General features: G+C 36.0%; 1 protein-coding gene across 1 annotated transcript in view; it reads left to right on the top strand.

Moving 5' to 3' along the window:
* The window catches only part of LOC126481180 (CREB-regulated transcription coactivator 1-like), a 388,693-nt gene extending 382,795 nt beyond the window's left edge, over positions 1 to 5,898 (top strand). Inside the window, exon 13 of the mRNA XM_050104753.1 lies at positions 2,872 to 5,898. Coding sequence (XP_049960710.1) covers positions 2,872 to 3,104 — 233 coding nt within the window. The 3' untranslated portion in view covers positions 3,105 to 5,898. The remainder of the gene's footprint in view (positions 1 to 2,871) is intronic.
* Positions 5,899 to 13,089: the final 7,191 nt, after the last annotated feature.

Here is a 13,089-nt window from a genome sequence, read left to right as displayed (position 1 = left end):
TTTGCTAACTTATCTTCTTTTTCTTTTTCATTCTTGAGCTTTGCTTCCAGTTCTATCTCAAATAGATAACATTTTGTATGGTATTGCAGTGCTTGTGTTGTTCCAAGTTATGATGCAGTGTTCCTTTGGATATGTATGCAATATCGTATATATCCACCACACTGGGCAAGCAACTTTCAAGTAAAATGTGTCGCCTGTATGCGACTATACATAGTGGATGTACGAGTACAGGTTGTGGACATGTGGGTGATGACATGGGGAAGTTTAAGTCTGGCTGTAGGTCATGCTCAAATAACCGGGCAACCCAGCTTCGAGTCCCGGTCTGGCTCAAATTTTCTTTATCATCGTTCCATTATACAGCTGATACTTGTTCATATTCGCAACTGCGAATACATTTCATGGATAATCTTTTAGGTTTTCAGGTCTGTCGTTCCTTGGCATTCTAACTATGTTTCTCCCTATCAGCTTTTCTTTCACCGATGCTATAGCTTTCTCCTCCGTAGAGTCAGTATCAGCAGCTTCAGAGTGTGTTACTGTCTCTCTCCTATAGCCCTCAATATTATTTCAAGGCAGTCACCATAAAGGCCGTGTATGAAAACTGCTTTGACCTAATTTCAGAACCACAGCAATAATTCCAGTTAACTCAGCTTCCATTATGACAACCCCAATGGCTTCCCTAAAATGATACAGCAAGGCATCGGTATGCAAACCCCACAGTGCAATGTTTTTACCATGATCTTGTCTACTTCCAAACAACTTACAGGAATAATAGCCTAATGTGCATTTACAAGCAAAATTTTCCATGAAAACAGCTCATACGACAGACCATGTGGTTGTCAAATCCCTGACTAACAGTTTACACCTGGCAGCTCCTACTATTTGTGTCTTGACTTAATATTATGCTCATCTGGGTCCAGCAACTTAAATGCACTATCAAAATTATCCAAAAACTCATTACCTGTGGTTTGTTGCGATGAAAGGCTTGTGCTAATAATTTTAATGCATCACTTAAACTAATGTGCTGCCTGATTTGTAATGACTGTGCAACATTACTGTTGGTTGCTTTACCTGCTCGTTTTGTGGCATAGTGTACCAGTAAGCCTTGTCACCTTATTTGAGTGTGTTAGCAGTCTGTGCTGCCTCTCTATCTTTCCGTTACCTCCCAGCTACATGGCCCTCGCTGCCAGCCAGCCCTGTCTGTCACATGCCTCGTGTTACATTATCTGCTTCCATGCAGCTGGTGGGGCCCCTCTGGCCCATCCAGTCCATTGACTGATGTTGCTGCCTCCTTCTGGAACATTAGGCTCCCATATCTCATTGTCAACCTGCCTCCCACAAAGTCAAACTCATGTCGTGGCAGACCTTCCTCGCCCATCAGATCTCGTGCTGCCTCCCAATGGATCGGCGTGCAGTCACGCCGCATTGGCAACACGTCTCTCATGTAGACAAACCCATGCCATAACAATCCTTTCTGGGCCTTCACTATACTCTGCCCTTTTCTTTTTTCTTCATCTCAGTCATAGCTCTCGCACGGTCCTTTCCTCACTTTGAAGTGTGTACCATCAGAAGTCAACAACGCACTATACCTATTTCTCAATCCACGGCTTGTTCAACCACCATCGTGTGTAGGGACTATTAAGGCTTTAGCTTCATGGTAGCCAACACTTGACAGTAGGGATGCCTAATTTGTGCCAACTCCACAGAATAGGAGTGCATATTTTTAGCCAACCTCACACATGGCACAAAAAATTTTGCATCTGTAGCATCCTGCAAGTGCACTAGGACGGGAGCTGATACTATTTTCTGTTGTGAATTGACTCGTCCAGCTAATAGCTCTGGTGCCTGAGAATACAAGTTGGAAATATTTTCAGATAAAGAAAATTGGTGGGAAAAGGACAAGGAACTCTGAGATAAATGACTAGAAGTGAGGAATATTTAGGATGGGAAACCACTGTCAAATCCTACAAGGCATTAACACATTGACTTTGTTGTGGAGTGCTGCATGTACCATGTGCAGCTAAGTACCACTAGAAACTATATCCCATCCTGGGGGCAGAGTAATGAGGCAGACTGAGTTCTGACTCCCCAGCACCACAGGTGGCAGTACTTATAAAGGCTTGCAAAACGCACTTCCCACTTGATCATGTGCTGTCCTCCTGACCTCTATTCCTTCTAGGAGCTTGTCTCCAGCCGGTCATGTAATCTCCTGCTTCCTGGTATCACTGCTGATGTTGGGTTACCCTTCTACTTGCACTCACTGTGCAATATTACAACTCAGGCTACCCACTCTTCATATCTTACACAATTCATTCATGAAATTTCTGGAAATCAAGGACGGTGGAATTTCCTTGTTTCCCATTGTCCATGGTTCACAGGATATTGTGTGAGAAAAGGGCAAGTTGATTTTCACATGAGTGATGCCTTCTAAATCTGTGTTGATCTATGGATGTAAGTTTTTCTCCCTTAAGGAAATGTATTGTATTTTAATTTAGAATATGTTCAAAAATTCTGCAGCAAATCAACAAGTAATGAAAAATGCAAGCTAAGTATGGGACCAATACTGAGGAGTACTCATTGTAAAACGAAACCAGGATTCCACCTGGACCTAGAAACATTTGTTTTCCACTCTTTCAGCTTCTTTTCAATTCATAGATGGGTATTTCTTTGTCCTGCATTATTTGTAGTTCTTGTTATGAAATCTGAGAAGAGTTCAGTAGTTTAGTCTTTGTACTGTTGTTAATTGTTCATGATTTTAGTGAGATGTACTCATCAAAGATGAAAGTGCTGCAATTGAAACTTGTATGAGATTTACTATCTACAAGTGTGTTATCAGTATGTACACTGACCATTCTGTTTGTCTTAATATTACAGATTTTTCATCAAGTACAGGTGATGACCTCTCGAGGCAAGAATTTGTTAAGGATTTGGGTTCTGCCATGTCGGGCTCTTTTGATGACTCTGAGCTCTTCCCCTCAGATGAGACCCTTCGTGAAGGACTAGATCCAATTGACTTTGATGGTCTTCAGATGTTAACAGATCCCGATATGAATGTGATAACAGATCCTTCAACAGAAGACAATTTCCGGATAGACAGGTTGCAGTAGTGATACAGTTATCTTCAACCAACATATTTGTCCTTACCAAAGTGTTGTTTGTGTGCATGTCAGGTGAGTGACCATTTCCATTGTGTGCCATTTACAGTGTTTAGCTCCAGGTTGAAACAGACAGATCAGCACATGATGCACAACATTACAGACAACATTGAAGTAGTCCCTTGAATCCAAAGATTTGCTTGTTTTGTACTTTCTTACATATACTTAGATGTAGAAAACTGTACCAGTCATTGAGATTAACCAACATTCCAGAGAAATAACTGTTGGTTTATGTTCTGTTATTTTGTAGTTTTTACAATTGGATTGAAATACAGTTGACTTTTATAATTGGATTGAAATACATCCTACAAGGAAAATACAAGATTGTGAATGTATATTGAAAAACCTCTGGGATTTGTTTAATGTTTTCTGTGAATGTCTACTGTCATGCAGCATTATCTCCAATCCACATGTCACATCTTGTAATATGTGATTAGGGAGAGGGCTGTTAGTGGTTCTCTGACCTTTATTGAGGTAATACTTGAGTGAATTTAACATACTGTAAACGTGAAGTGCGTGTGCTAATGTATCATTGGAAACTATCTGCGGAACGTAGAAAACAACTCTCTGCAATATGTGTTTAGTATGTACAATTTAAAGCGATTTTTGAAAAAGACATTCTGCAGGATTTTTTATATCTTACATAAAAATGATATTGTGTACCTATCAGATGTGCTGCTGAGACATGAATTTTCATGTCGAAATGCCAGCAAGTCTCATGAATTTTAAATTGCTGTGTGTTTGAATGTGACTGATACGTTAAGTGTATTTGATCTGATTTTATTTGAGAGCTATTGTGTAACATTAACATGACCGCAACTGTTTTTATTATGTTAGATTGCATCTGGCCTATATTGTTATATAAATAGTTGTAGGTAATGACTTCCACATGTTGTGTACCATTGTATAATTGTAAGACATTGACAAAATGCTGCACTGCCATCCAATAGCATGCTTTTCTTAGTATCTCTGAGCAAGCACATTTAATTCAAGTTGCTATTTCATGGTTTACTATAATTTACACAGTTTGAATTTTCATTCAGAATAGTACCTGTTACATAACTTTTATCATGCCATGATATTTTTTTAAAAAAGTACATACACATCTTTTGTCCTTTTTACATGGTTTTATTCATAAACTTTCACATATAAGGAAATTTGTGTTTTCATTTGTGTGAAAGCAGTGTTCAGCATAAAACACAAAAGAGAGATAATTGTTAATATGTGTAGATTGTAAGCATTGTATAAAATGTATTTCCACTGTAAATATGGCTGATTTTCTTCGAAATTCATTGTGGCTTACATTTTCTATAATAATTATCATGTTAATGTTTACATTACCTGATACTATACACAGATTTATGTGATAAATGGAAGCTTACAAGTAAAATCAGATTCAAGATATTTCATCAGCATATGCTACTGTTTTTAAAATTTTTGATATAAACTTGTAAATTGTTAGTATATTTATTGTTACACAGTTAAGATTTATTCTCTTCTTTGACTGTTTTTCCTTTTGCACCTAGAGTGGGAAGTCTGTCTGTGTGTGTGTGTGTGTGTGTGTGTGTGTGTGTGTGTGTGTGTGTGTGTGTGTGTGATGAACTGCATATGTAGAAGTTGCCAAAATTATTTCTTTATTGCCTCACTTGAACAATTGTTGATTCAGAGTTAATGGGAAATACGTTATGAGACACATCAGACTATAATGCTAAATTTGAAGTGTTACATGTTTAACTGTCTCTCTCTCTCTCTTTCTCTCTCTCTCTCTCTCTTTCTCTCTCTCTCTCTCTCTCTCTCTCAGCAGACATTTATTAAATTTGTTGAAATATTCTGTATTATTTAAAACTAATAGTTAACAAAGAACTATATTGTTACTTATTTGCAAAATTATAAACAATTTGGTAGGAGTACCTACTAAATAAATAGGTTTATGGAAATATTTGCACAGAAGAATCATTCTTCTGAGTTGAGAAACTGTGATTTTATTCTTGTTAAATGAGTTCATATTGTTCTACTATGTTTAAATGAAGTTTATCTGTAAATTTGCACTGTTACAGAAACTGTGAGTGAGACATGTTACTTAATGTAATGCATTGTTGCCAAACTGAAGTGAATCTGTAAATTGAATTTTATTTTTGTAAGTAATCACATTTGTGTACTGAATTTGTTTAATTTTATACTTGTTGATTTCTGTGAAATTTTATATATATACATAATGTTGAACATTCGTGCCAATCTTTATAATGTGGGTTTGTCTTTATTAAAATTATAATCATCCATAAGCTTGAATTTCAGGACAAACTTTGTTATATATGACACATTTCTACTATGCAGTAGTGTTTCACTGTCATCATTGTAATAAATATGGTTGAAAGTTTATCCAAATAGGAATTTCCTGTCTTGTTCATACTTCTATAGGGTATAGGGGTAAGATAAAGGATTTTTCCTAATCATATTTTGGGTAAACTTTAAACACACAATATATCACTGTCATCTTGTACACTTTCTTTTGTGTGTCCTGTGCAATTTTCCCTCCTGAATTATTCATTCACTTGTATTTTGTGTGTTCTCTTGACTCATATAATTTTTATGTGTAACTTTTTCCATGTAGTAATGACTTTTTCCGTCTCAGCATGGAATTTATCTAATCAATTCATTTTCTTATCTCTGGTGTTTTTTGTGATGCTTAATTCAGTGAATGCTTTAGAAATTTCATTACTGATATTCCTCTTCACATGTCATACTGTGTGACTCTCAGGACTTTGTGTCATATAAAATCATAAATTTCATAATGTTTCATGTTCTGCATCTTCTTGAATATCCCTCGAGTGCATGTGTTCTTGAAGAAATTCTTCCATGTATTCAAATATGATGTGCAATAGTGTATAGTCACATTTTTTAAAGAAACGCACAAATTTTGATCTACATGTGTTACAACTGTAACACTCATTGTAAGTCTTGAAATATTTATTCTAAGTAAAAGGTCAAAAGTACACAAATGTCAGTATGAATGATGTTGTGCTCAGAGCTTTTTTTATTTTTTTCTGTCTTCTTTTTTTTAGATATAAGGAAAAAACTGTTAAAAAGAAATTGTGTTTTGTTCACCTAAGTTTTTAGACCTTTGAAAGAAAAAAAGAATTGGTAAAGAGAATATAGAAAAGTTAAAGTTTTGATGACTGTGCAGCAAAGACAGCAGCAAGTACAGCCTTTGGAATATAGGTAAATGATACTTCATGCACAAAATAAAGTTCAGTGTCAGTATGAAATGTGAAAATTGTAATGAAAACAGTTCAAGTGTTTTAAATATTGACACTGCAACTACAGGTACTGAAGCATTATGTGGTAGTGCAGCAAACAACATAATCATCATATTCACACAATGCTGAGCTTCGTGACAACATATCTGTCCCTCTGGAACTAAATGGGTAAATAATGAAAAAAGTTGTGGAAAGTTAATACAAGAAAATTTGTTTGCTGTGAACACTGGCAGGAGAGTGGTGTGAATGACCCATACTGTTGTAAGTGTTCCATTTCATAACTGCACCCTGTGTTCCGCTTCCTGCACTTAATACAATTCAACATATTTCACCATTGAAACTTTAATAATAGTTAATGGAAGGAGGCACAACAAAAAAGAAAAACATTAGTTGGAAATCTGTCAAAATATCAGAAAAATTGCCTGACTGACTAATTCCAGAAGGAACAACTCCCATTTCAGAGAATAGCTACACATACAATGAAATCCAAATTCCTTGCTTTTGGAACCACAAATTCCTTCTTCAGGAAAAGGACATAGGAAAATTTTTGTAGGGAGAGTGGATGAGGGGTCTGAAAGACACCTCTGAAGCAGGAGGAGGAAGGAAGGAAGGAAAACGACAGATTGTATTTGCTCCTTGTACCTCATAATTGTGCCATCTTTCAAAGCTTTTTTTTTTTTTTTAAATACTTGCTATCTTTTACCTCTACCACATTAGCCCGTTAAAGATCACAACTTACTACATGGCAATTTTTGTAACCTTTTCCATTGTGTTGAATATTTCACCCTAATAGCATGACTTAAGTAATTTTCTTTAAGAAAATTCTTGTCCACCAGCATATTGTCTCAAAAGGTTCAAAGTAATTTGTAAGGTACAGGATGGAATAACAGCAATATAATTTGTATGTTTTTCCCTTGTCTAATTCTGTTCATTTATATGATGATCCACATCTCTTATAAGTTTGTCTCTGAACTTAACATTCTGAACTTGTTTGTTTCCTGTATTGGTCCCCTCAAGTCACTGGGTTATGTTATGCTATCTCTTGTACTTTATGCTCTGCTGCCACATTTTATTTTGGTATGAAGTCATTTTGCCAGTTTTTAATGTAAAGTTACTTAAAAGTTTATGTACTCATTGCTCACAAGATGGTGCAGTAACAGTATTTCACATGTTTTCACAGAATCCTTTGAAGTTCAATCACAAGCTAAATTGATATGCTGTGAGCCTTGGTGTCAACATTTAAAATGCATTGAGCCCGTTCACAAAGATGCTTCAGGTACACACATGTAATCTTATTCTATATACAACTAGGTACTATTTCTGATGGAACTCTACTTATCCAGTCTTGTTTATGTGGGTAACTGTTATAACATCGCATGAAGGTGAAGAATCAATTGTTTGTTGTTCTGACGTGTAAAACAACCATTAGTGTAGCAGATGCGAAGACAGCAGCTTCTGGTAGACTTTTTGATTATAATGGAATACATTACAATTTTTTTGATTCTAATTTAATTTTTTGCTTCAGTTTCAAGGTGTGGCTAGCCGTACTCCTGTTTCACACCAATTTCTTGTGTTTTAAAAATTATTACTGTTTTGTGTAGTATTATGATTGGTGTTGGTTTCCTCATCACCTGTCAACCACAAAGTAGGTTTAGCTGAGATCTCGTGTTAAAATGTAAGTAAGCTGTTAGTATTCAACACATTGTGGTAAATGTTCAGTGCTACTGTCCTTTCTCCTTTGATCGTATATTTTTGATAACAGTTGTATGTTGTAATCTGAAGACAGATAAAGCAGATGCTACAGGAACACCAATATTGCACCTGTCATCCTACTTATTTTATCATCTTTCCAAGACAGTTCAGTGGAAGAAATTTTCATCAGTTGTGCTAGGTCAACTCGGGAAGAAGTGCTCTTGGTATACAGTTCCTGATCAACAACTCTTACAGTATAATATGTTAAAATTCCAAACCTTCTGCACAGAGTGAGATGGAATGTGCCACTATTGTTGTTAATCCATTCCACAGATAAGGATGTTAAATGTGTTGGCCACCAACCCTTGTCTGATGGTTTGTATTTATTAAGATAGCAGCCAGGGTACACACATAAACAGGTGCAAATATATTAAGAAAATAGCTGCTTAGTAATTGGAAAATGGTTGTCAAATCAACAGTTGTAAAGTTAGTTGGTGAAGTGGTCATTTAGAAACTGCAATTTTCTTCACATCTGTAGGAACTATGCAGTGTAGTAAATTCCAGAACAGTGTAATGAGATACATCAGCACTGTACTTAAATGTGCTTCTGTGCTGTACCAGTCTCAGGTTTTTATCTTACTGTGCGTGAAATATATACAGAAACTTGTATGCCTTACGACAAAATAGTGCTCATTTTAAGAACATTGATTAGTCATGAACTAGTTAAGCTCTATCAAATGTCTATGCAATGCCATATGAAAGAAACAACATTGAAACATTCAGATGAACTGAAGCCTCTGATTAGTCATGAACTAGTTAAGCTCTATCAAATGTCTATGCAATGCCATATGAAAGAAACAACATTGAAACATTCAGATGAACTGAAGCCTCACACTTATTGTATGAAGAGAGAACTGAAGTTGGCGAGGGAAGGGGGGAAGTGGTGGTGGAGGAGAGGTACTGAAAGTAATTATTAATGTGGTATGGAAATGCCACACAAATTTTTGTGTGTGTTTTCATATATACATATCGTACTTTGTATGTAAGTTTTATTTCTACACCTAGACTGTGTAAATCATTATACAGTGCATAAAAAAGTGAATTTGTATCAATTTTTAGTTTATGCCTTAAATTTCATTTTCAGATTGAGCAAGGGAAGGTAGTTGATCATTTTACACTCTACACTGACTACTGATTATCAAAATTCATCCAACAGTTTTGTAAAATTTCATCTAAGTAAATACTGATAACATGTCCATAATATTTCACACTGACTAATCCACCAGGATATGACCCTTGTGACATGCCTCTGAATTCATTCAAACTCTTAATTTGTGCCAATCTGATGAAAAACCCCAAGAGTCACTCTGCTCATTTTCTCTCCCCCCCCCCCCCCCCCTTCCCTGCCTCCCCACTGTAAGGATCTAAGGAGTCTCACAATAAATGAGTATCCTCAATCTGCAATACATGTAACAAAATTCGTGTCCATTAATATTTACCTGTGTGTAAAGAATCAATATCAGCTTTATGCATCAAATATAAATCATATTTGTATAATAAACATTTACAAATCAACAATAGCAAATAAGAGTAAACACATCACTGCATAATACAGTAACATCATTGCAGGCAGATTGTAATCTGCTTCCTTTACTGTATGATGAGCTGGCCTTCTTCATTTTGTATATCATACACTAAGAAACTTGGTGGAGAGAAGTCCTTGATGGAATGTGAATCATAAGGAGGGAAAGTAACAACTCACTGTATAGATGAGGCATTGAGATGCTGATTGGCACACAGACAAGACTAAGAACATTACGCAGCAACTTTTTCAGTCTTGTTTATGTACCAGTCGACATCTCAATGCCTCAACTATACAGTGAGTTGTTATCTTTACTCCACTCATTATTCATTAACATTTAAAAACTGTTAGAGGCAAAACTGACAATGTTTAAGGTTTTATTAAGCTAAAAGTCTCTCTCTCTCTCTCTCTCTCTCTCTCTCTCTCTCTCTCTCTCTCTCTCTCTCTCTCTCTCTCCCCCTCTCCCCCTCCCCCCCCCCCCCCTCACCCCTCTCTCGACACCCCTCCCTTTTCCCCCTCACCCTCCTCTCTCCCTAGTTTTAGTATTGAATTATGAATTTATTTTTCATTGCTAAAATGAACCAATACTTTAGAGGCAAAAAGAAAAGGAAAAAAAAAAATTGATAAGGAACTACAAAATGAGAAGGAAGAAAATGATTTGTGGGGCTTATAACCATCTTATGGGAAAATCGACTTGAGAACAGTTTTTGCAGCTTTATTAATGAGTATACAGTGTGGTCTAATGGTTTTTATTTTGTATTTCCCTCTTTGTGTCTTTCTTACACTTTCCAAATATTTCTTCTCTTTTTGTACTTGTAAGTTCTTATTCCATTCCCATTTCTTCTTTGTTGATTTTTATCTTATTGAAAATCTTCACTACTTTGATCTGATCTTGGCTCATATTTATTTTCAGCAACTCTTTCACCATTCTCTGTGTTTTATCAGTGCATTCTCTATTTTTGTATTTGAAAACAAAAATTGACTTTGAACCATGTCTAGTCATCAGATTCAGGTTATTTGTGGTTTCCCTAAATTGCACCAGGCAAATACTGAGGCTGTTCTATTAAAAAGGACACAGTCTCTTTCCTTCCTCATACTTTCCAATTTTATTTTGTACTCTCTCTCAAATGACCTTGTTGACAACAGGATTTTCACTCTTTAAGTTTTTAGAGCAAATCATTAAGGAATGGTAGAACTTAAATGTAATGGTGCCTATGACCATTATATTTGAGATATTTTAAAATGCATGCAGTAAGAAGTTATTGTTCCTATAATTGCTGTGCTAACTTTTAACAAAACTGCAGGAACAAGGAATAACCCTTGACCTTTCTTTATTTTCATTTGCAATTTTTCCCAGATATTTTTCTGCGACATATTAAAGTTTTTCATAAATTACTTGATGACAATGTTAGAAAGAGAGAGCAAGCCATCTTTCATGTAAAAATTGTAGAAGTTTAGTTTTACAGAAGTAAAGCAGAAACATAACTTACACTTCATTGATGCCTTTGATTTGATAATACTGTTTATAAACTTAAGATATTCCTGTTATCAAAATAAACCTGGTATAAAGGTCCATTGCCTTCTTTAAGAGTTTGTATAGATGGTAACTTCGGTATAATTAACAGCAAAGAATTGCACATGTGCAGTTTCTTACGTATCTGACTAATGTCAGAGTTATAATTATTACATTTTTGTAGTTATTAAGTTGGATCAGCACGTGGGCTGCACCTCATGGCACATGTCTACTCTCAATGCAGTCTCCATTCAGTCTGCACCATAGTGTTCCTTAAATTGTTTTCAGATTAAGGTTTGTCATCTTCAGATTTTTCTTGAACATTTATGAATGAATGTCTCTCCAATCTGGAAATTTCTTATTTTTTTGTACCTATAGTTATTAGGTGACAAAATCACAGATTGGATACAAAAGTTTATTGTATGTACAATTTGTTGCCAAGTTCCCTTTAAAACTTGTTTAAGGGTTGGCTGTTGTCATTGGACAATTTACAAAAAAGAAAATTGTTGATTCTTTGCGAACACATGCTTATAGTGGCTAGAGAGAGTGAAGCACAGTATGTCTTTAGGAAGTTCAGGACAAGAGGATTTATGTGTGGAACAAAGGGGAAAAATGAGTTGACAGAAACATTGGATGCGTCTGTTAAAATGGTGGAAAATTTATGAAATGAGAATGTATGTTGTATGATCAGTCAACAAAGAGATGCAAATATTGAAATAACAACCAACTATGACCCAGCATTATATAACGGAAAGGAGCGTTACTGGTAGCTGTTATTATCATAAGAAATAGTTGTTTATTGAATGAAATAATTATTGAAAGAGCAAACCAGTAATCACCTCAAAACAACTCACTTTAAAGTTGAAATGATGAATAGTACTAACAGATGTGTACGTCTCTAAAATTTTTTCATTGCTTAGAAGCAGAACAAATGTTGAGTAACTCAGTGATAATAATTTCCTTATAAGGCAGGTGGCTATTGTTCATGCCACCTTTCAGGTAAGTGATACAGTTGTCTTCCAACCGTTATCTTTATTTGCATTCTGGCTGGACATTTTCAGTAATTATGAGAAAAGAAATATGCCTGCCGCCAGAAAGCTCCTTTGTAAATAAGAATGGATGTGAGTTAGCACACGATATGTAATAAGCAATTAAAAGCAAGTAGCTATTGAATATGAAATCACACAATTCCGTGTACGGGGTGGTTAACTGGATGAGCTTGAACACCCCTTTTTTTGAAGGTGGGGGGTATGACAATTCCTTGCAGCCTTTTTAAATGAGAGACTAGTATCTCCTGAAGTACACCTTTTGATTTTGTGTTCAGAACCTACATAAAACTTTCGTCAGTTTCCCCTCTGATCTGTAAACACAAATATTTTATTACTTTGGAGGCAAAAGTAAATATCACCTGGTTGACTTTCTCAGCTCATCACCTCATTTATCAGTCCAATTTACCCTTTATCACTTTTTATTACTTATTGTCTTCTTGCAGCAGATGGAGGTATACATAGTAACTTCCAGAAAAGAAGATGCCAACACTTTTGTTGATATAAATTCAAGGTGTGAATAGTGATGCCAGCTGCTCACATGCCCAATTACGAGGGTAAAAACACCTCACTCAATGATCAGGCTGTCATCCTCTGCCATATGGCCTCATATGTATGCTATGTGGAGAGGCGTAGGGTTAGCACACTGCTTTCTTTGTCAGTTTTGGCTTCCCAAACCCTAGAGCTGTAGCTTCTCATTCAAGTAGCTCATCAGTTGGCATCACAAGACTGAATTAAATCCATACCAGGCCCCCCAACAAGTAACAATCCCTAGCAGTTCCAGGGATTGAATCTGGGTTCCCCGCACGTCTGTTAGCCATGCTGACTACTTGGCTACAGAATGGGT

This window comes from Schistocerca serialis, chromosome 5 (genome assembly GCF_023864345.2).
Source record: "Schistocerca serialis cubense isolate TAMUIC-IGC-003099 chromosome 5, iqSchSeri2.2, whole genome shotgun sequence".
NCBI lineage: Eukaryota > Metazoa > Arthropoda > Insecta > Orthoptera > Acrididae > Schistocerca > Schistocerca serialis.
Note: the sequence above shows the minus strand (reverse complement) of the source record. Positions and strands in the feature narration are given on the sequence as shown.